The sequence below is a fragment of the Struthio camelus genome, chromosome 8 (assembly GCF_040807025.1).
Source record: "Struthio camelus isolate bStrCam1 chromosome 8, bStrCam1.hap1, whole genome shotgun sequence".
NCBI classification, from domain to species: Eukaryota; Metazoa; Chordata; class Aves; order Struthioniformes; family Struthionidae; genus Struthio; species Struthio camelus.
The window spans coordinates 24,864,823-24,889,293 of NC_090949.1; the positions used below are offsets into that span (position 1 = coordinate 24,864,823).

General features: G+C 37.6%; 1 protein-coding gene across 2 annotated transcripts in view; it reads left to right on the forward strand.

The window, feature by feature from the left end:
- PIGK (phosphatidylinositol glycan anchor biosynthesis class K) overlaps positions 1–24,471 on the forward strand; it is a 75,601-nt gene that overhangs the window by 47,324 nt on the left and 3,806 nt on the right. For both annotated transcript variants that reach the window (XM_068952788.1, XM_068952787.1), the window contains exon 10: positions 2,085–2,160. In XM_068952788.1, coding sequence (XP_068808889.1) covers positions 2,085–2,160 — 76 coding nt within the window. The remainder of the gene's footprint in view (positions 1–2,084; positions 2,161–24,471) is intronic.

Here is a 24,471-nt window from a genome sequence, read left to right on the forward strand (position 1 = left end):
GCTAAGAGCCTTATTTAATATACTGATCTTAGCACTTGAATGTGCTTTTGAAGGCACATTTATTTTCTACCTGCATTCTGGCTTTCCTTGCCTAGTGCATGTGAGAGAATGAATTAGTAAGGCAGCGGAACAAGTAGGTCTGTATTTCTGTTGTATGAGATTGTCTCTTGTTCGTGGTTGGGAGAATCCTTGACTATGAAGTCACTTTAAGCTCTGATGCTTGTGACTGAACATTAACAGCAGTATATTCATGCTCTGTACCTTCCACATTACATCTGTAGTTGGTTATGTATTTGTTTAAAAAAAAATGGAAGGGATTTAAAAAGAATTAATGCTTCTACTCGTTACCTGAACTAGCATTTTACGCAGCAGTGGAGAACTTTGAAACCTTTTCGAACGGCTCAAAAAGACCTGAATACTTCATGAAAAGCCACTCGGTTGTGAATTGTCTTGCAGAAAGGGATAAACAGTTGGAAAGTCTTTTTGAAATGGACGATAATTTTTCCTGATATTTCCACAGATCACAATAAAATAATTACTTCAGTCAGTTGTCACCCCCTTGGAGCACAGATCATTGTTGCTGAAGTTTGGGAAGTAACTGGCATGCTGAGAGTGCTAATTCATCACTGGTGCAGTAGTCCTCTCTCTTAAAATCCCTTTAAGTAGATCAGCTGTTTCAGTAGATCAGCTTCAGTAATTCAAAGCTTGCTTACTTAATTTTTCTTAAGCACATTAAGCAGTTCTAGAGGGGTTGTGCCTGGGATTTCTGAAATATTGCCAGGTTTCTTTCATTCTATTCTAATCATTTATTTCTTGTAAAGCAAGTTCTTATACTCTGTTCATTACAAATTTGTGGGTATTCCTTTTTACTCAAGCTCTTACTTGGAGCTGAAGAACACTGCAAACAAAACAGAAAGCCGGAGATGGAGGAAGGAAGACACGTGCAGTTACTGTCCTCTCTTTTACAACAACCTGTTGCCTCCCAGTACAGAGACTAACCTCGTAGTCTCTGGCTCTTGCCGGACCGACAATCTGCAGGTCAATTAACCATGCAAAGATGAATCCGTTTTGCCTAGAACGGGTGTATATTAGTGCTTTTGAGTCTGGAAAAGGTGTCTTGCCCTCTACGTGGAAGTAATTCTGCTTGAACTCTGGGGAAAGGCCTTGTTTTGTTTGGTAGGGATCTTTTTTTCTTTTCTTTTCTTCTCATATTTCTGAAACTCCTAGATTCAGACCTCTGTAGTACAAGGACTGAGGAATCATTGATGAAAACCTTGAATCATACTTTGAAAATGTAGCACATGCTGTGCATTTTCAATAGAAGAAAGCAGTATACTTGAAAGCTTTAAAACATGTTTGCATATTAATTTGCTGTCACTTAGTCTTTGAAGAGAGTGTTTCTGGATTCTGAATTTTTGGTGGTAACTGCAGTGTATTTTAAGTTTGAAGGGAAATGATGCGTTTTGTTTGCAAAGCATTCTGCTGCTGCTATTCAAGCCGGTTCTTTGGCTTGTTTGAAACCAGTACGACACATTACTCCGCTGGCAAATGTGCAAGTGTTTGTGCTGTTTTAAATTATAATTAGAGCACCAATGGGTACTTGCAGCAAAAATGGGAAATAGAGTGAATAACCCCTCTCACTTTTTGAAGTGTTGATAGTTGAATTACATTAACAAGATAAGAAGCCTGTATTGCTAACAGTGCAAAATCTACTCTGTAAACTCAGAAGAATTCTTTCTGCGGGAATTTCAATCCAGCATCTTTCATCAGTGCTCAATTCATATGACACAAAATTAAAAGGTTTTCTTGGGTTTCTGCTACCTGATTTGTGCTTTATGTGCCATGGTGGAGGGAGAACGTCCACAGTAGTACACGCATTTCTGTTTAGATAACTTACTGCTCTTAACTGTGTAAGAAAAATATTTTATTAAGGACTTAAAATACATTTTTGTTTCATTTTAAGCAAAATAATCCCTTAGATACACACTTGTAACAGCAATGTACTTGAAACTCTTAAATGTCAGTAATTTAACTTGGTAAACATTGCAAGAACTTTCATAATTGTTAACTCCATTTCTCCCTAGGCCTCCAAAGGATGAGTTGGCAGCAGAACCACTAAAATATGCTGAACAACTTCCTGTGGCTCAGATTATACACCAGGTATGCCTTTTTCTTTTAAGGAATTTCTTTGAGGATAAACAACATCTGTAATGCACTTTTCTGGGTCATAGAGAATCAATGCGCTTATGCGGGAAGTATGTAAAAACAACATGTTTGTGTTCAGATGACAGCTATTAAATTTTAAAAGTGTTATTCAGAACACGGCAATGAAAAGATGCTTGCCGTATGACACAATTCTCACTTCAGAGGTTGCTGTTAAAATTGTATGTGTCTGCTGATTTAAAAGAAAGAAAATCCATGAGTTTCTTGTAATTCGCATCTTGATGCTACAGTTCAGCTGCATTTTCAGGAGTGGGAATATGATTTGGATCATTTCTGTGGTATAATTGTCATGAAGAGTTGAGCAGGGAAAGCCATCTCCCTTCCCAATATTATCCCTTCCCAATGTTATTCCAAATGAGATGTCAACAGTATTTCTGTCTCCAGCTACAGCCTTGTCCTCATACTTTCTGCTTTGTACAGGATTTTTTGCCAGCTTTTTGTTTTTTGCACAATGAAAAACAGAGATTAAGATTTTTGCCTAGGTTATACCTTCTAACTGTATCTTTAAATCAGTGGAATAGCACTTAAATAAATACGCAAATGAGGGCCGACATGGACATCTGAGCTGGGACTGAATAGCAGGATACAGTTTTTATTATAGCATGTCTAGTTTTTTATCAGTCTGTGGCCGGAAGAGTCAAAAGATCTTTTCTGTGCAGAAGATTCCGTCCTCCCTTACTCTTCCCTCAGACTTCAAGGTCTAACAAGCCTAATTCTCAGTCCGTCCTGCTGGTAGACTAGATGTGGGTAGCCCAGCCCATATTCATACGTCTTCCTTCTGCAGCTTGATTCTCAACTGTTAAAGGCAGCGGGCTCTGCCTCCTTTGTGGAATGACCCGTGGCCAATAACGTGCATAAAAGTTGTGATATACTGTAAAATCTAAGTCTTGAGACTTAGTATCTCCCTTCTTGGTGACGCTCTCGAAAAAGCAAAAAGTTACTGCTCTGTTTCAGTTAATTGGAATTTTCTCAGGAAAATCTGTTTTGGGGCTTATTTTTGGATGCCTGTCTTGCTTCAGGGATTGAGAAGCTAAATTTTCTGAAGTCAGGACTGAACAGGTCAGATCACTGTTTTCCTGATTGCATCTTGCAATACAGAGTATTTCAGGTAATCAGGTTTACTCTGAAAAAGTGGGGAAGATCATGACAGTTCACTTTGGGAGACAGAAGGATACAGGCTGTTCACTGCCTTGAGACAATGGAAACTTCCAACCTGAAAAATGGGACTTGATATTGGTCAGGGTAGTAATAAGCCAGAGTAGACAATGTTCAATACAGCTGTGGCTTCAGACTTAGCTGGAGTTGGACACTTAAAGATCAACAGGAGCAAATGAAAGTCCACCAAATGTCAAAGTGGCTTACAAAATCCTATGAGTATTAATTATTATCGCAGAACTTTATTTTTCTTTGTCAATCAGTGTTTTTTAAGCAGGTGAGTTGTTTACTGCAGGCAAGCTAGTTTTACCTTAAAGGAAACATGAGCTTTATTTTAAAACTTTCAAGCGTACAGGTCTTTTCTGCAAGACGTAAACACAAGGGATTTTTAAAACTTTTGGCGGAAATCTGCACCTCTGGGAAGAATATCTGATGTGTTCAGAACATGGAAGATTGGAAATCAGGACCAGTGTGTATGTCAGGAAGTCCCTGGTGTTGTCAGAGCTTCAAATGACCCAACAGTCTGCAAATGTCACATTTAAAATTCTGTCTTCATGCCTGACTCTCAGCATAAGTGAATTAAACAGCAGAGCAGGCAGCCAGTCAATATGTTCTTAACAGTGAGAGCGAGCAATGAAACAGTTTGTGAGTTGTTTGGAATCGGTAAATAGAAACTGCACAGAATGGCTCACCTAGAGGAAAATCTCAAATAGGAAACAGAATTAACCTTTAAAATGGACAACCAGACAAAATGTCATAGTAATATTTTTACAACATTAAGTAAGTAATAACCAAGGAGACTTCATTTGGCTAGTGTGTGTTACATCGCAATAGCGTATTGTACTCTGGGAAGGCAAAAATGTACTTTTTATGTACTCTTATCTGCTTACTGTAACAAATTTACCGGTCTTACAGAGCTGTGATCCACACAGAGAAGCTAGGCAGGCCTAACGTGACTGCAAAACTCTTTGCTGTAGAGAAACAGAATAAAGGATCATTGTTTAGCTGTCGTATGAGGAAGCCAGGCATCATGTCCTAGCTTTCTATGATGTTGATGCCATTTTTGAGCCCCAAGATGCTTGTAGTCAGCTAAGCATACGCTACAGCAGTTGATTAGCATTTCTAAGTGCGTAATATATCCTTTCTGAGGGAGCTTTGACAATTGGAACGCATAGTGCAAAGACCATGTCAAGTTTATATAAACAAACAATTTTTACCTTGAAAATATAAAAAGGCAGTGAGTACTGTTTGTGGTACTAATTTCTGGTGCTCAGAGATATCATATCAATATCAGATTTGATATCATATCAGATATCAAAATAGAGATCTCTGTGTTTAATATGGCCCTTTGTTGGTTCTGTACCAAATGTAAGATTTTCTCTTGTTAACCCTTCTGCATTTTTACCTCTAGGTAGGAATAAAAGACATCAGTAACGATCACAAATAATTCCGATGCTTAAGAGTTTATATTTGTCCGTAAAGATACATTAAAATTTCCTAATATTAAACAGACAGGTATCCTAAATCAGTATAATGCTAAAGTGCATTGTAGTTATATGGAGCAGCCAACGTGGCTCTCAGTTTTTCCAAATGTCACTGCAAGTTTATTTTTCTGAACACTACTGAATATCCAATATATTTTCCTTGGACATTGACACATAATTACTAACGTTCTCTTAATGGCTGGTATTTGAAAAAATACTGTGCTAATCAACAGAAACTGCCTTTTGATTTCTAATCTGATAATTCCACAAGACAGAAATCAGATTTGGCACATCCTAAACTACTTAACCAAAGGAGACCCTGAATCTCGTTTTGGGTTTGGTCTTGAACTTAATTAGTAATTATTAGTTACAGTGGCAGTATAAAAACAAGGAAATAACAACCCTATGAAGTTCACAGTTCCAATTTTCAGAAATATGTTAAATTTAATGCATTAGACCATGGTTAATTAAATATACAAATGCAAAGAAATGAAAATAAATAGCAATATTTAAACCCCTAGTTTTAGACATGGACCAAAATCAGACATGTATAAATAAATAAATAGCTTTCGCCATTTTGAAAAACAGAAAGAAAAAAGTGTGCTTTTAACTGAAATAAGAAATACAATAGTACCTGGCAAAGGAATGCGATCTTTAATATAAAATAAGTTCTATACATGACTTGAACAAATCATGTTTTAAAATATTCAGAAATATGTGGGAAAAAAGTTGCAGGAGCATCTGTTGCAGCTTACTTAGCTTGAGTCTGGATATATAATAAGTTGTAACAAGTTACTAAGAAGTTGTAAAATGATGAGTTCCTGCTTCTTAACTTTACACCAGTTAGGCATCTATGTGAGAAGCTACAAGGATGGCTTGTAGGTGCAAACAGGAATGGTTGTGGCCCGTTCTATCAAAACAAATTTAAAGAGCTTATTTTCTTTTAAATTAGCCAAAACATGTAGAAAAGGACAAGGGAATCTGGTGAATAAACAGAACCAAATCTCAGCTTTCCTTCTTAAATTAAATAATCCTAGTATATCACAAGCGTTCGAACTGTAATCATGTAGTCTTCAGATGAAAAATGTAAATAAAATTCTAAATAGCAAAAGTAAAGTTTTAAGAAGAATACCCCCCCAAGACATCTTTTACAATGAGATTCATTGTATATAAAATGCCGCTATGTAGAATGAGTTTATGAATAGTAAGGCCAAAAAAAAGGAGAGAATAGTTAAATTCTGCACTTTTGACGTGGTTCAAACAGCTCTAGTGAAGGAACAGGGGAAACTACATTTGAGAAGATTCTATTTTCATTTATCATAAAGAATATTTATTACTGGGCCTTCAATTCAGCATGGTGTTTTAATAAAAGTACCAAACTTTAGTGACACTACTCATGCTCTGAGTGTTACTGTGCGGTAATATATACTTGCCTAACTGTGATTTAGGACGTCGAAGAGACTTAAATTGTAACAAGGTGATGACGTTACAGGTGTCTTACTGATGGAATAAAGTTTTATTGATGAAAGACACATTTCAGTGGACAAATGCCAGATCTCCTGATGTTGTGGTAATTGAAAACAAAATGAAATGGCAAATTCGGATCAGAATCAACTTCTGTACTTATTTATTATAGTCCACTGTAAAATATTGAGCAGATAAATTAGTGTGCTGTTAAAAGAGAGTCAGAAAGACAGTATTGAGTTGCCCCATCTGGGCCACCTTGAGGGAATTGACTACAATCTACAATAATGGAAATGAAATAAGAAATTTAAGAAGGAAGATGGGAGAGAGATCTTGTGAGTCATAGGTGGAGAGGCTGATGGTCATCTAAGATGACTGTGGAAGTGCAATGCAACTGCAGTTCTGTTTTGTCTTGCAAGAAAATCTTAGTTACCATAATTTCTGTAATACTGTAACTTCAGTCTGCAAGAAAGAGCCCTTTGGTTTGAAGATTAGTTTTTATTCATTCTGAGGACCTCATTTTGATATGGCAGAGGGGTGTTAGTTGATTGCATTCGTCGATGCTATTCCTGTTTCATGCTTATTTAATTGGGAGAGATTTTCTTCAGTAGCATTTGGCAGAAACCGTGGAAACAGTATTAACAAAGTAAAATACGCCATGGTGTATAGATTTTTTTAAAACATTTTTTGATTATCTGTAGCAGAAAAATTTTAGCTTTCAGACTCAAATGTATTCACAAACATTAAATTAAAGTGATTTTGTGTGGCTTGTGATGTTTGTGAAATACTCAGCATGAAAATTAACCCATCACATGCTCATGCAGAGTCTTTAAAGCATAACTTGATAGTCCAGGGATGATGATGCTGGTGCCTCCCTGCCCTCTGTCCCAGTTGTTACGTTTCAAGGGTGGTGGGGATGTCTCTCACACTTGGTCTATGTCTGTCCTGATGGTGGATCAGGACAGACACCTCACACCTTCAACAGGATGGTCCTCCTTTGTGTTTAGTCTTCTAAAACAGCAGCTCCTCTAGGGAAGAACTTTAAGCACCTAGGCACCTGGGAGTTTTACCCTTTGTTTCTTCCTCCCAGAAAAGAGGCTGGATGCTTTGTGGTTCCTGTGCATATTTACTACTTGAGTCTTTGAGAGAAATGAGCCTTCGTTTTTTTGTTTTTCCTTCACATTTGCTGGGTTTGTTTGTTTGTTTGTTTTTAACTGCTGTCACTGGCTTCATCCACCCAGCTTGAATTGACTGAATTCATTCCGTTTGAGCTGGATAATTTTTTTGTAACATTTTTGGTGAGAGCCTGGAGGCGGATGAAAAATATGGTGGTAACTGCTGATTGGCTTAGGACTGTGTGATAAGTGAAGCCATTGGTGGCTTATACTGAGAAACAAATACAGAAACCAGTAAATCACTAAAACAATAGTCCCTTGTGGAAACACCGTATGCAGCTACTGAAGTCTGTGCAGAAGCTAAGAGCTGAAGAAGAACCGCTACACATAGGGGCCAAACTGTCAGCCATTGACCCGTGTCAAGCCTTCGGTGTGAATATTGTGTTCCCGTAGGTCCATGTTGTGCTAGTCTGAACTGGACCAGAAGGGCCTGAAGCTCTGATTTGTTTGTGTTTTGTTAAAGAGGAATTGCTATCTACAGGAATTGCTATCTACTTGCTATACCCATCCTGACAAGTAAATAAATATTAGATAATCTCACTACTGAGTAGCGTATATTATTCTAGCGACATCGCTTTCACCCAATCTCCTGTTGATAGCCATGTATATAAAAAGACTGATGGAAGAAGATCTACTGCCTGAACGTACAATCCAGCAACAGTAAAAGCTACAACTTTCCTATGAAAAGATCTTACCTTGACAGATTCTACTTTAAATGGATGGAGGTGGCATTCATGTTTCTTCAATAAAGAGATCTTCTAACTGACACGGACTCACCAGACAGGTCTGCATATATACTTAACTGTCTGCTCTTGCATGGGAAGGACGTCTTTTGTCCTGGCAGAATCTGGGTTCCACTGCAGACCAGAACTATATATGCAGAGCCCTCTTACCAACATTTTTCTAATATAAACTTCCACTAGTTCTTTTTTTATTTTTTAATCAACTTGGATAAAACTGCCCTTGCTAAGAAACATTTGAATTATTGTTCTTTAGATTTTTTGTTTCCTACAGAAGTAGAACAGGACACGAACCTCACATAGATGGGCTAATATTTGCCACTTTGACCATGTTAGTGTTCACTGTATGCGTTTCCTGGGAAACCAGTGCAAGCAATGCAATCTAATGCTGGATAGTTGTTTAATAAAGTGAAATTGAAGTAGCAGATAACTTATCATGTATTTGCAATTCACATTTATTTAACAGACATTAACTTGAATTTAAAAAGCTAGTTTTTCTTGCATGGTCCAAGTATGACATTAAGATACTGATTTTCACTGATAAAAGGTCTTTAAAAATTTTTGAAGAAATACTGTTTTTATCTGCTTTGTTAGGCAGTGACAGGTGGTTGAGTCAGAATACATTTGTTTACACATTATTAGGCTCATTTCACTTTAATCTGTTGAAAATGCAATGTGATTAGCATTTTATAGAGGTTATTTATGTTTTACAAAAGCCATTGGAGTGCTTTAATCAAGCATGGAAGGTGCTTAATAGCACAAAGGTATTACAGGTTTTTATTTTTGGTGCAGACAGTAATGTTATTTCATGGATAATAGTTTATTAACAGTTTTAAAGTACTTTAATAAGTGTATCCTTATAGGCTAAGAGGTTCAAAAGCACGTGTGATATACAGATGTGTCAAGTTGGATGTGTAAAGTTTTAGACATAGCTATTTATATTCATTCCTGGAGATGTGTTTAAAGATAGCTTTAAATTGTAGCTTGCATTTTAAAACTGTTGTCAGGGTATTCAGCTGGATGATGTCATAGACGCAAAATGACACTTCAGCTTGTGGATTCAAAAACTGCTGTATCTGTTAGGACAAAGGTCTTTTCAGGACTGTCTCTGTGAAAATTGAAGTTTTTCAGGATGGCTAAAAACATAATGTTTCATATCAAAGATTAGAAAATACTCCCACTTTAAAATCCAATTTTATTTCAACATAAAATGTAATACGTGATTGCCCAGCACAGAGGAACCTTGACTCCGTTTCAGTAGGCAGGTGAAAGCCTTGTCTCATGTCATCTTGCACTAGGATTCCTGCCTAGGAATAGCAAAAATTCTAGGCTCAGGTTTTACTTTTGCAATTTTGAGCAGCGCAAGTCACACAGATAGCATTGTCCCCTTACTGCTGCCACTTCTTGTGGCCAAAAGGAAGTATATAAAGAAGAGCAGTGTTCTGCCAGTGTTCTTGTCTGTTTTTAGACTAAAGGTGAGGAAAGTTGTTTCTGAGGCATGTCATGAAAATCTGTGGACTTCTTTCTCAGTGACTGACGTAAAGCCCCTTTGGGGCTAGGCGGTCTGGTTATACTCGTGTGCAAAGCTAAACCAGGTACGTTGTACACCGTCTACTGAAATAGCCTTTCTTCATCTAGGGCATTTGGGGTGCATTGCAGTTGGAAATTAATTGCTTCACTAAGATTTTTTGGGGAGGAGGTGATTCCTTTTCTCTTCTACATTAAGCATTTGTTTGTGCACTGTGTAAAACAGAGGTGGTTTGCCTGTGCTTTATAACTCTAGTGGAAGCATTCTCAAGTGAAATCCCGACTGGAGTTATCTAATACAAAAGAACATGATTCTTTCCCCAAATTAGATTCAGGATGTGAATTTAATTTCTCTCACAGTTGCATATGGTAAAAAATTAATTATTTTTGTTTGGTTTCCTTTAAATATAATGCTATTGTGTAGAAAACTCTCTGCTCAGAAGGAGCAAAACAAACTTTCTGTCAGAAGCTATTAATGCCAACTACCAAAACAAACATGTTATAGAGCTGCAAGGGATGTTCGTGCTGACACTGTATGCAGCTTGGTGTGTATAGCTCTTTGAAGTTCACTCCCTAACAAGTCTTGCTATGCATATCTGAGTACATGCCACACATGTGATGTGCACCTTTGAATCCAGAGAAGGAATGTTTAATTATTTTCATAGTATCATGTTCTGTAGATGAGAACGGAATAGTCCTCTGTTTCTCTGACTCATTTCAGGAAGTCATCAAACGCATTCTTGACTTGGTTGTAGCTGTTACGGATCTTTTAATGGCAAAGCATTAAACCAAAAACATTTTTAGGTCATTTTTCATCCAATGAATTACTGTAGAGTATCAGTGATGATGAGCAGCTCCCTCATATTTAACCCCGTAGTCCATGCAAACCGCAACGTTGGCTCTCTTTTTCTCTTACAGAGATTAAGTAGCCCAAAAGCATAATGAGATATCATTAACAAAGTTGTAATATTCCTGAAATAGAGTATACTTCTGAGCGCAGCCTAAGTATTTTTGTAAAAGATTGAAATTAAACTATAAATTCACTATTTTTAATATGCAGTTGTTTTTTCCATCAGTCTTCCTTATCACAGAATACAATGATAAAAGGCTAATGGTGATCTGTTTTTTGCACACAAGGCACAGCTGTCTTTGTTTTGTTACGTTTTTCATCTGAGCATAAGGGAAACCCTCTGGAAGAAGATACCCAGTAAAGTGGTTTCTTTTCTTCTATCTTTCCATAAAGGAATGTTGTGAGTGATCACTCTCTGTCTATCCAGAGTCTTTATTATAGTGTTTCCTAACCACAGGCAAGGTTATGCTTCTTTATCTCTGTTAGGCTGAAATATTAGACAGAAACTCTTCTCTTCATCTTCAAGACACAATAAAGGTAAGTATTTTAGAATTATTATTTAGAATTATTTTTTTTTTCAGATGCTGCTTCCCAAATCTTAAAAATATAGCAGTAATTATGAGGAACTTAGTTTCTGGAGGGATAGACTATCAAAATATTCATGCATGGGGACTACTTCTTTTGTTTGCACACAGCATGGCTTTTCAGAGCCAGAAAGGAAGCATTAGTGCTTTTTGTTGCTGATTAAGCATTACAGGGAACTGAATGTAGTATGAAATTCTTCCAATTATAGCTGAATACAATGGATTAAATAACTAAATGCATTGAAAGGTAGCTTGCATGAGGCCTCCACTCATTTGTGAAATTCTTGTTTTAGGTGTTTCTTGGCAGAAATATAGCACTGAGCAGTCTCTGTAATGGCTAACTTTACCATGACTTATCTGAGCTACCCAGAGACACTGGAGGTTGAGGATCATAGTTTTTTTCTTGCCAGAAATGGTGCATTCACATCTATTCTTTGTTCCCAGTTCAGGCACTAAAACATATAACCTTTCCTCCTTTCTTGCACTTTTCAAATGAAACTGCAGTATGTTTTGAAAGCAATGAAACAATTCTCTACGTAATCCTTTCTGTCAGTCGAGTGCATATATCTGTGCAGATAAAAGATTACATAGCTCTGTTAAGAACATGTAGTTGAACAGTTACCAGAATGGTCTGTTTAGTATAAATACCTTAGCTTTGCTAGGCGTTTCCAGTCTCCAGAGAGGTTCCAGTCTCTCTGGTATCGTATCTTGGAACATGCATGTATCACCACTTTCTAGAAGCAGCAGCCAGCAACAGGATCATGTCCCTAAAGCATGCTTCCCCCCAAAGATACTGTGGGAGTATACATGCAACCTTTGCAGAGCTCCAGCTTTGTGGTTCTGCTGTCTTGCTAGGAACTTGTTCAGGGAGATGCAGTAGCTGAAATGGATGAAATGTATGCAGTATGATAAGCCACTCTCTCTTTTCGGCTGTACTGATCCTGCAGATTAGGACAAAGAAGCTTAGAAAGTAATTGTTTCCTCTTCCCAATTAGTGTCCTTTTTCCCTGACCCATGATAATCCTTACATTTTAAAGATTGGCGTTGATATCTTCATTTTTGGGGCTGGTGGGATGGGGTCAGTTTGACAGCCCCACCCTCCCTGCCTTCCCATTACACATCCCTGCTCTCTTCCCTATGCTGCCACTAAGCACAACAGGGAGCTGAAAACTACTGCTACCAAAAAAAACCCCAAAACAAAAAAAAAATGTTTTCCACCCTGATCAGTTTAAGCTGACTGAAAATGTGACTACGGAATTGCTAATACCAGCTAAAATTGCTAGCATAAGTCAAAATTGTTAAGGTGCATGTATATTCCCTGAATTTCTGTTTATATTTCTCATGAGCAGGCGAGAGAGAATGAAAATAATTGTTACTATGGAAAGTAGACATAAATTTGAGGCTTTTGCTCATATTGTGGGAGTGTTCAGTTTGCCCAAGAGAGTACTGATAGTATGAGGCATTCTATGTGAATGTAGTGTCAGCTGTTTAATGTATTGGGCTTAAGAGACATCAGTTTCATATCCACAGGCACGCAGAATTGTCAAATGTACTATTTAAAAATATATTAAAAGATCCCCAGGTTCTAAAGTAGCTGTAATTGTTGCAGGTTCTTTAAGAGGCAATTCCTGTAATCATTTCTTTTTAATAAGCAGTATCTAAGATTTAAAATGAAGGAGGAAATTCAGGAAGTGATTGGAATATGTCAGGTTTTATGGAGGGCTATAGATCTGTGCAATTTACTCTTCTGCACGCTTCAAATAACTGCATTTGAAGGGTCACTAGATGACCATGAACTCTTAAGAGTTATTGTATTTCTTGTAGTCAGAACAATAATTGATGAGTCAGCTGTGTGTGTCAAGATCCCGTATGCACAAAACTTTCAGTGTATGCTGTTGGTTTTCATATGTCTTCCTTTTGGCTTTGGGCTTGATCATAACCATGATCCCTTTTGTTGTGTTTTATAACCTGATCAAGGACATGATTTTAAAACTGTGGTTATTGTTTCTACTGCGCTATAGATATGACCAGAGTTTTATAGAAAGAGGTAGGTTCAAAAATGGTTACCGCATGAAGTAGACTTCACTGGGCAAAAACCAATGCAAGGCTAACAATGAGAGATTCCTGTTTGTATACTCAGGCCATAAAGGACCGTTGTGTTATGCTATTCTGACTTTCTGCACAAAGTACATACATGCTTTGCTTATGTTCTCCCTTCTTTGTGGCATACTAAAATTAGGAAGGATGGCAAGAAAAGCTGGTTTAGTAGAGGTTGGTAGAAGTGTAATCAAAATACTGTAATTATAGGGGGGGATAAAAATTGGGGGAGCTGATACTGCAAGTTAGTATCTGTTGCGACTATGGAAAGCGTGCATTGTACTGTGGCTGGTATGGAAGAAGCAATACGTGTGTGTCCGAGGCGTCTCGCTTGCTGACATCATGTGAATTGTTGCACAGTGCTACAGCTCAAATATCAACAGCTATCTCATTTTGTGTTAGGCAGCTGCTTTTAAAACTATTCCTGTAGGTGCAAATGTAGGGAGGTTATTTTTAAGTGAGCTTTATCATTTGAGACTCTTTACTCTCCTTTATGGATATAATAAGCTTGGCCAATGCCAGAGCCTTTTTGCTAAAATTCTCACTCCAGTCGTTTTCGCTCTCAACGTTGTAGTCCTTCTCTGTTAAGCATGTAATTTACTTTTTTCATCTTTCTTTGGTTCTGTGAGACTCTTTGTGATATGTTGGTCTGCATTCATCTGCATTTGTCGTTTTTAAGCCTGGATTCTTAGATGTTCTGAGTCTTTTTAGATTTGTCTGTGCTGGGTCCCGTTTATTTGCTGTTCCTTCAGAAAGTGGAAAAGTGAATACTATTTAGGTCACTGTGGTGAGTTGTCTCCAGTGGGGATGACTGAATAGGTTTTCAGTGCATAATGGTATGCAAATAAGATACTTCTGACTCATATGGGAATAGACTAAATATATGCACAAGCTGACTGTGACCTTAATAGGTTTGTAGGCATTATAATACAACACGTGCTGCTGTAGCGTAGTATCTGATGTACAAATATATCAAATGTGGTTGAGGGCAAAGAAATTTATGAAATAAATTACTGTAACTCTGTGAATTTAGTGTGTGATCCATGTAGCATACTGTGTATAGAAATGTATACCAGTGGTTCATCTGATTTACTTTTGTAATGTAAGCAGTAAGTATAATATTAGTCACCCTTAATAAAACAGAAGATGGTTAATATCTTATGCTTAGAACACGCTCATCCATTCCACTGGTTGAACTTCTTCATGCATGGAGGGGGGAGATGAAACTGGAAAACACAGTAAAATGATAAATAACTTATTCAATTAGGTTCTGTGTTTTATGTTTATAATGTTCACAAGGAAAACTACCTTTTAAAAACTATGCTAGGCTTTTTAGTTTATTTTTATTACAAATTCTAGAGCAATTCAGGAAACAGATGCTATATTTAAAAAAGCTTTTCTTTAGTGAAGCTTTCTGTGCAAGAGAATGCATTCTTTCTAAAAGTTCATTTCACTTAAATTAACTTGTATTTCCACTGAGGATGGCTTATATTAAGCACAAAGGAAGGCTTAGTGGTTTAGACTTCCATCAAATAAACTGCATAAGTAAAAAGAGAAGATGCCAAGCCTCATGCTCTTGTACTTTAAAGTATTGTGTTCCTCTCATGGGAACTCAAGATTAAGGAAATTATAAAGGCTTTGCATAAAAACAGGGAGTTAGAATTAATTTTTGCTTAAGCAGGGAAGTGTCAGAAGCCTATTATGGTAATTTTTCAATTTTGTCTTAACTATTCACACTTTTTAAAATAGTTGTACAATTGAGTGGAGGCATAATTGATGTGTTATAGTTTTTCTTTTTTTTTTTTTTCTTTCCTTGGGCCATCATAAAACATAGCTTAGGTGCACTTAAGGGCTTGGGAGAAGCAGGCATGCTAATTAAGTAGATTACAGTTTTCATATCATAGTGAGAAAATTTGCCTAATGGATTGAAATAGTATTCTAAGACTGGTTCCCCTATTCTTAATTGCGTTCAAGTACCGGTTATCAATATTAGGTGGAGACAGTTAAACCACAAAGATATTAGTGAGAAAGTGTAATTCCTAGCCTTAGAATTTTTGTGTTGTAGAGAGAAATATCGTCGCTAATAGTTGTTAAGTAAGCAGCAGCAGTAAAAGTCTACCTGAAAAAAGTTACTTTAGTAACTTTATTCATTGTCTTTTAATATAAATACTGATCTTTTTAAAGAAGCCGAAAATATCAGGGAATGAAGAGTTACTGATACAGTTATTTGCTTGTGACTCTTTATTGAATTAAAAAAATGTAAATCTCTTCTAATATCATAACAGCCTGTAAAATGCTAGGATAGCAGTTTAAAATTACATTTAATCTAAACAACAGTTTTAGAACTCCTCTAATTAAAGGAAAACTGTGATTTATGAATACCTTTTAAATGATAAATGAGTTCATTTTTCTTTAAGTAAATATTTAACAGAAGAAATACTATTCCAGATAGTATTCCAGATTTTGGTGATCAGTTTAACTGTTCTAGAGGAGATATGTTTGATGGAACACGCTTTGGACTTGGAATGAGACTTGGTGGCAAGTGTGAAAGTATGCAGTACTCTAAATGTTTATTGATAAAGCAAGATTTGTGGTTGCATATGCAGAGAAAAGGCATCTTTTCTGCCTCTGAGCTGATTTTTTCTGCAAAAAGCTGGTTGGGCTGTGAGTACCATAACAGGAAGAAGAGGAGCCTTTGACATCTCCAGAAATGATGCACAACTTGGTCAGAATTTTTCTGGCCTGTCTGCATCAGAGAAGTGGTGTAAAGGCAGAGATCTGTATATTACAGGGATGAGGGAATATTCTCCGGTAGAGTTTTTCCTGATCCTGCTGGATGGCTTCTGTCAAGACCCACTTTGAATTTCTCCTGATGTGTAACTTAGAGTGGTCTGATTCCTTCTTAGCACTTCCTCCTCTCCCCAAAAAGCTGTGAATGGGAGTTTGCAGACTAAAAGCACGACGTGGTCCTGCAGTTTGTGCGATGAAGCCTGGATCGCAGGGTCAGCATTGGTATTGCCTTCTGGCTTTTAGCTTAGTTGTCCAGTTCATGGATTTTGGCTGTTCTGTATTTATGTCCCGGGAATAGTAATGCCTGGAATAAAACAGGTGTCCGCACACATGTATATGCGTGTGTGGAGTGGAGGGGAAGGGGATATTGTGAGATATTGAGGCAAAGGGCAAAGTATTTATTAGTTTTTATTCCTTATATCATTGCTTAATATTGATTGCACCGGCCGTTGGCACAATGCGAGTGTGTGCGTATGTGGAAGCACCTGGGCTTAATTTGAGTGCATGACTAAATTATTTGGTTTAAGTTGTGTTACCTTTAGGCAGGTTCAGGACCTTTTTATAAAAACCTGGTTTTTGAAGTATGCCAGAGTAGGCTATCTAAGATGCAAGATTTAATTTCAGTTTTCTGGTGTCAATTCAGTGTTCTGTAACATTTTCATTTCTCACATAAGCCTGTATAGTTTTTATTAGTCATTACTTTTTTCTGTTGTTCGCACCTGAGAGCTTCTCTGTTAGACAGTGTTTGTTTAAATAGTATTTCAGTGAATAGTAAAATTAACAGTAACATTTTGTTAGGTTTTTTCCTTCTTTCTGCTGCATTTGTTCTTCTTCTAAACCTATGCAGAGTAAAAAGCAGTTGTAACCAATAAGCTCACATCGATAAGGACAGAATATAAATGTTATCAATTGACATATTTTGGCAGTGCTGTGATGGCAGATACCTTTCTCAACACTTTTCCTCAGATGACGGCACTGCTAGCTCCAAATGTGTTCACACATTTATCCCACTTAACCATGTAAACTTAGTGAGGTGTTATGGGTGATTTTTTGTGTTAAGTTAATTATATTTTGTTTACCCTTCGGTAGCATGCTGCGAGGAGCGTGGCAGGATAACTCACAAGCTGCTGACAGGACTGATGAATGGCTAGAGATAGAGATATTGGCAGGCTGCTCTCTAGTGCTCTGTCTGGAATTGTTTTACTAAATAATTCAGAGGGTTGAAATTTGATCAAATCATTTCCATTTTAAGAGTGAACAGAAGGGGGAAATGAATAAAGACTCCAGTAATGGAACGGTTGTGTTTGTGTTGTTGAACAGAGCAAACAGCATCCGATGTTATTGTTCCTCTGGAAATTCTTGGTGTGCATTTGTGATCCCGCTTTGTGCAAGCAGTTACTTGAGTACTGACTAGCTGTCGTGGTTACTGTGTGGCAGCCTGCCCTAGCCAGCTCTCTGCACCCTTCTGGGAGGGCCCGCGGGGGACACTCGTCCCTTGGGACTCGGTGTTCTTGGAGCAGTCCAGCTCCAGTGGTTGGGCAGTGTGAATTAGTGAGCGGTCGCGTGTTTTAAGGAGGATTGTGCGGAGGCGGTTCTCAACACCAAAAGACCAGTTAGAGACAAGGACTCATGTATGGCTCAAAATCAGATGAGGTAGTAGTTGCATGGGGTTGGGTGACCACATGACACCAGTACTGCAGCAATCAACGGTTAGGGTAGATGGTAGGCAGATAAAGTGCAAGTGGTTTGCCATTAAATAAGGTCTGGCATTTTATCTTTTTAAAGGATTTACCCTTGTGGAAATATGTTGATGTTGTACGTATTATATGTGGTAGTCTGGAGCGTATGTGCTCAGCTTAACGTTTTTCTCTTCCAGAAAGATGGTCTATGCTTAGCTCCGTATAGCATTCCACTATGAACTAATGCCTTGCAAATGTCGTGTCGGGGCACTGAATATTTATGATACCATAAATCTGCCATTCTTTCTTAATGACAGCTGCCTACAAAAACTCTTCACAGGAATGAATGTGCTCTGAGATGCCTTGTTCTTTAACACATCAGATGTAGCAAAAATGACTTTCTGGTGTAGGTGTAATAATGTGCAACCACAAAATAAGTGGCTGGTTTTGCCGCTGCATCCTTATTTTATGATTTGTATTCAATATCGTATAAGAGCTAGAATATCCAAAAGTATTAGATTGATACTTCATAATAGAAAAGTATATTAGATTGATACTTCGTAATAGTTCTGTTTCCTTTTTTTTCTGTTTGCATAGAAAGTATATACCACATAGACTTGGGTGAGAATACTTAGCTGGCACATGAGTACAAAAACTACTGAATACAACAATTACCTTCAAAAGTGGGGGGGAACAAACAGATCTGACACCAGCTGTAACATCCTGGTTTCTCAGTGGAAATGTTTTCCAGTAAAAACACAGCTGTGGTTGATGGTGCATATTTAAATGTGTAGGCACCTTTCACCTCAGTCCTATCTTCTCTCCTTCCATCCATTTTTTTTCTTACCTGTCTCTTAAATGCATTGCTGTTCTGACTTGTGCAAGCAAAAGCCAGAAGAACCTGGAGCTCTGTTGCTCAAATGTATAACGTAGCACAGAGCTCAAGGCAAAGGAGAACTTTGTAAATTCTAGTTGTAAAGATTCTAGAGACTCCTTATTACAAAAAAGAGCAGTAAAAGGTATGTGAACAGGAAATATTTCTTTGGATTCCAGTTTCTTAAAATATAGCTATAGAGATGTTTGATTATATTTTATACTCGATATAGCATATCGAGTATAAGATCTAATGCTGACTCACATCTGTTGCTAATACAGTCTGCCACCTGGAAATAAATGAATAGATACTCCTGAGATATCTAAAAGAAAGTGTGGTTAGAACGCTCACTGGTAGTTTGAAAGGAATAACATAATAATTGATGAACATCGTGGTTTCCCCATATAACCAAATACCCCTTCATTTGTGTTTGAATGATCAAGATTATACTTGATAATGGAAGTTTTTATGCATACAATTAAGTGTAAGAAATAAGGAAGAAACGTGCCTTGGAGATTATTAATTGAAAAGTATTTAAATGGGCTCACCTTGTGGTCCTTAGTGACACTATGGTAAATCCAAGCCAGACTTTCAAGCAGGAAGAGAGGATGCTGGGCTGCTCAGAAAGGGTGAGCTAGGGGAGGCTGATATTTGGCGTATTCATCACAAACTGAAACAGGTAGGAGCCCATCCATGTACATGCTGCCTTTTTTCTGCAGAGTTGAGAATTTGGTTCTGGTTCTGCTCCCACTGGCAATGAGTCATTTTATTTGTAGGAACAAAATCTCCACTGTAGAAGACTTTGAGATAACCTTCTCCCAGTGGGAAGTGGGCAGAGCTGCTCCAAAAAATAATGCTCTTGAATGTAGCTTGGCCGACTTCACACCTTTCTAGTGAATACACAAAATCTTTGTTACCCTATCAGCCTCTACATGCCCTTTCCACCTCCTTTGTTCTTTGCATCTGCTGTTACTGCCTGCTTACCTCAAAGTTTGGGTAACAGCAGGTGTGTCACTTATAGCTGGTCATTTTTGGAGGTCATCTCCACTGAGATCAATCTTCCAGCTAAGTAAGTTCATATTTTTGTAATGTTCTGACTTCCTGCAGTGTAAGGACCTCAAGAAGTTTATCTTCCAGTTTGTGGCATGATCCTGTGTGCTGAATGCCTTTGGTTTTGTTTTTGATAGCAATTCTCTTTTTCTTTAAATTAAATAAAAACTAAATTTTTTTGCAAGGACTCTTCTCAAAGTAACAGTGGCCAAGTTTTGAATATTAAGTCCGCTTAATTAAGCTGCTCATCCTCTGTATTTGTATACTTCAGTTGGCATGAAGCTCTGTGTTTGCAAATGTAATTCATAGACGACTTAGACACCCTTTTGTGAAAATTATGGTCATGGCTTCTTTTAGAGTATGATTTTGAATAAAATATAGAAAACTTGCTCAGTAGACCTTAAATAGATGGAGAAATTATTTTTTAAATATAGCTTTATCCTATGACTTTATTCTTCTCCTTTTGTAAGCGTACACATGTTCCTGACTGCCAGAATAACTCACTGCTAAGTGAGCAAGCAGTCAAGACCTCTGCTGTGCCAGTCTCTCAAAGATAGATATGAATTGCTACAGCTGTCAGTACAGAGCTGCATTTGTAAGCGTTGGGTATAGCAACTTGCACGTCTTGGTTTGGAGGCCCAATCCGTAGGGCATCTGCTCGGAGAGCATCATTCATCTGAGTGGTGGCTTGTGTGGGAATTGAGCTGCATGGGGTCTCAGGTGCTGGGAAAGCTTCCCATGATTAGAAGTAATATATTATGTATCGTGCCACTGGTTGGAAGATTAATAAATAATTGTTAAACCACTAAAAGTACTTTAAAGTGCTTTGTAATGCTGATATGTAATTATTCTCACTGAAAGTTGAGAATAATACGTGAGCAGCCATTGTTTGGAGAAGTAGTTCGTTTCTGAAAAGCTCTTGTAGGTTACATGTTTCAGAAGGAAGTGAACTAAAGCTATCCTAACAGTATCGTAATATAGTTAACGGTGATTCTACAGTTTTCAAAGAAATTATATTTGTTTAAAATGCAATTGTTGGCATTGACGTCTTAATTTAGTTTAATTGATGTTCTTTACCATATCTTCCGTGAATTTTTGTTTTTGATGAGTAAGCTTTCTTCGTCGTTTTATTAATACTGGAGGTATCAGTAATCATGGCGCTGTGGTTAGTAAATACAGACTGGGAGATTAGACAAAAACACTTTAGATGTTTTGTAAATTAACAGGCATCCTTTATGTTGGAGTTCTCTTACGACTTTAATCTTGCTGTGGGCACAAAAGCACGTTAAACGATTGTTAGACGGCTGGAATTATTAGATCCCCTCCCCCTGCTGACCCCAGATCAAAACTATAACTGAAAAATTGGAAGTGTATACTTTCACTGAAAGCTTTGAGGGTGTATTTTATACTGTGATTTACTTGTGATGTATATAAATACATTCTGAAATTGAACTTTTTTATGTGCTTAACTATGTTAAGAATTGCGATGATTACCCAGTGTGAAATTTTTAATTCCAAGTACATCTCCATTGTTATGGAGTGCCTATGACATGGTGTGCTACATAGGAGGATGTAGCTTTTCAGAAGGAGCACTGAGTTTCCTTGTCTGTCAGGTAGAGATCACTTTTTTTTTTTCTGGGAGGAGAAGCAGGCGAGAGGTGAAGTCAGGCTTGGATCTGAGGTTAGGTTTATGTTTTAAAGCGCTGCTTTGAAACATGGATCTTTCTTGTTTCAGATTTCAGCACTGGTCTTTAGTACAGACCATATAAACATAAAAACAGGTATCTCGAGAAACAAGAAAGAAAATCTTTAATGTTGCAGTGGAGGGAAATACAAATGTTCATTCAAATGGAGAGTGACCGAAAAGAAAATTAAGAAAACGACACCCCAAAATGCATAACATTCACCCCAGTGATCTAATAGTGACGCAGGGCAGCACACTGACAAACAGCAGGCTTGCTTTCCTTCCCCGCTCTTGCTCGCTGACCCCCCAAAACGACTAGAGGCGGAGAACTTTGCAGAGGGTACGCGCAGGGTTTCCCCTCCATGCTGTCGCGGTCTGGCAGAAAGCCTCAGATTCCCAGGGGATATTTTATTCCACGTGTGTTGCAGTAACTAGACTGGAACTGGGCCTAGGCTCTCTGAACTGAAACTCCAGAGAGAATTAAGCAGAAATTAATTTGAAATACGGTAACCACCACTTTAATGGACTCGTTGGAACACAGCCCTCCTAACAATATATATATATATATTTTTCTCGGCAGTTAAATATAGATATTTTGCGCTCCTGTTTTGTGATACAAAACCTCAGGTTGGGGACAACATCTCCCATAAGCAAGTTATCGTGCTCATCATTTTTAAGGTTTTGCCCCCTCCTCTGAAGCCCTGTTTGGATCAGATGTTGAAACAGACTTAGAATTGGCCTGTCCCAGTTTAGATATTAATACTTCCCTGCCTGTGATACTACTATATTTGTATTCTCTGCATTGTTTTGCCTACAGTTACCATCCAAATGTGGATTTTGAGTTCAGCCCAAAGCTTGCTTTATGAATATTTTAATCCTTATTGAGGGCACTGAAGGAAAGGGGAGTTCTGCTCAAAGACGATTATAGGGTTGGATTATAATGATACTTCAGCATAGTGTTTTGCACGTGAAATGGTAATACGTGATGTTTTAAATCTTATTTCTGCTCTGATTTAACACTTTAAAATGAAACCGTTCTTAATCTAATTACCTCTTGAGCTTTTAATGTATTTTATTATTTTTTCCATAAAACTTGTTTTAATTGCAATAACAAGTACTGTATGTTTTATGAAACACCTTCATTGCAAGTCTTGGATACTTTCCATTGGGGTCCCTACAGACCCATCCAATTTGAAAATACACTGCTTTATCCTCTCCTTAATTACTGTACTTGGAGCAGCTTTCTGTTAACTGTTTCTGAGTTCTAAAGAGTAATGATTCTGCCAGAACTATAAAGAGTACAACAGAAAGCCGTTCGCAGTAGGAAGCTTGCTGTTGCTTAGCTACCTATCTTTTTAATTCGCAATCTCCAGCAATTCGATAATGACTAGCCCTTAAGCTGCTAAATGTACTTGTTCATGACACACTGTACCATTTTTATATGTGCATTTCACCCATGTGTTACAGCTGTTGTTATAAGGATAAAGAGGGTGTTTATAATGGGGTTGTATGTAGTGTAAATCACAAATCCTAAATATGTCAATTATATAAGCAGTACCTAGAAAAGGGTTAAGGGGGCACTACTACAATGAAATTCTAGACAGAAGAGTAATTTGAATTGTAAGAACTATTGCCTCTGCTCTTCCTGATCAGTCCCAAATAAAAGCAAGCGTAAGTACTGCAACCAGTCTTCAGTCTTTTAATGATACGCTTCACATCAATCTAGATATAATAAAGATATATAATTTTTTGCAAATTAAAATGCTGCAATACTTAACACTTTTTTTGCCCACAAAAGTGAGAAATGCCTAACTTTCAACAACTGTCTGACTTTCATAGAAGTTTATTGGAGTAAGGCCCTAAGCTGTGCCATATGCACAGGCTAAACATTGAATTTTTTAAGAATCTAGGAGAAACTTTGTATTCACTAATGCTTTCTGATCAGTCCTAAAATTGATATGGACGGTTTTATCTCAGAATCGCTTATGGTATATGCACAGAATTGGTGTAAGTATATAGAGAAATTCTGTCCTTAAATCTGCTTCCAGTATGTGGATGTAAAAAGGAAACTTTTCCATTTGCTGTTAAGTTAATTCTTTTTGATTTAATAGGCTTTTCACATCAGGAGAGATCTTTGTGACTCTTTCCTGACCCCCTACACATAATAGTTAAAGAATCTTCTGCAGCGATCCCTGCAACAAGCCTGGGATGCCTAGTTGAGGCTCACAGATGTTTTTTGGAAGGACATCCCGTCTTGGCCTTTGATGTTATGGAAGGCTGCTGGCATTGCTGTGACAGCTTGGACTACAATCACACTATCTGGCTGACACACGTACACTGGCATTACTTTTGGTATTGACACAACCATACCAAGAGAAAAGAATTAGTGGGTGTGCTGATATAATTTCGCTGGCGAAAAGCCCTCCAGCATATGCTACAGGTACGCTGACATAACGTCAGCAAGCAGAGGCTCTACGTTGAATGTAGACGGATGTGATTCACAGATGTAAAATGTAGCTATTTGTAAAGGAACCTGAGGGCTGTTTGCTGCTTAGCTGACCTCCCTGGTTGGATGAAGATTTTTTTTTATTGGAGTTTTCTAGCTTCCATTTGTCATGATTTTAGAGGGATAAACTTGTCAAAGTCAAAAGCTAATTACGTTTTTAAGTCAGTGATGAGCTTTCTTGGAATTCTAGGGTCAAGGTAATTTAAAGAAATCTATGTATCTCAGCTCTTAAAGGTATACTTTGCAGGTTTAAGCATGAATCTGTGTAATCCCATTTTAGGTATTCATAAGGTTTCAGATGTCTCTGTGCCACTAGTGGAAAATACTGGCATATTTCAATACAATTTTGTGCTCAATTAACCTCACTATTGACTGTAACAGAGCTGCATCTCTGCCCTTTCATTGTGGTTTACTATTTTCATGTAGGTTTCAGTTTCCAGGTGTGTAAATCCCATTAATCAAGAAATACTTATTTTTAAGATTACTAAGAATGTAACATATATATCCTCAGCTATTTTTTGTGATACCTTCACGTTTGTAACAATAATATATCCTACACATTTTAAAGCTGTGGCACGTGGCTTTAAAC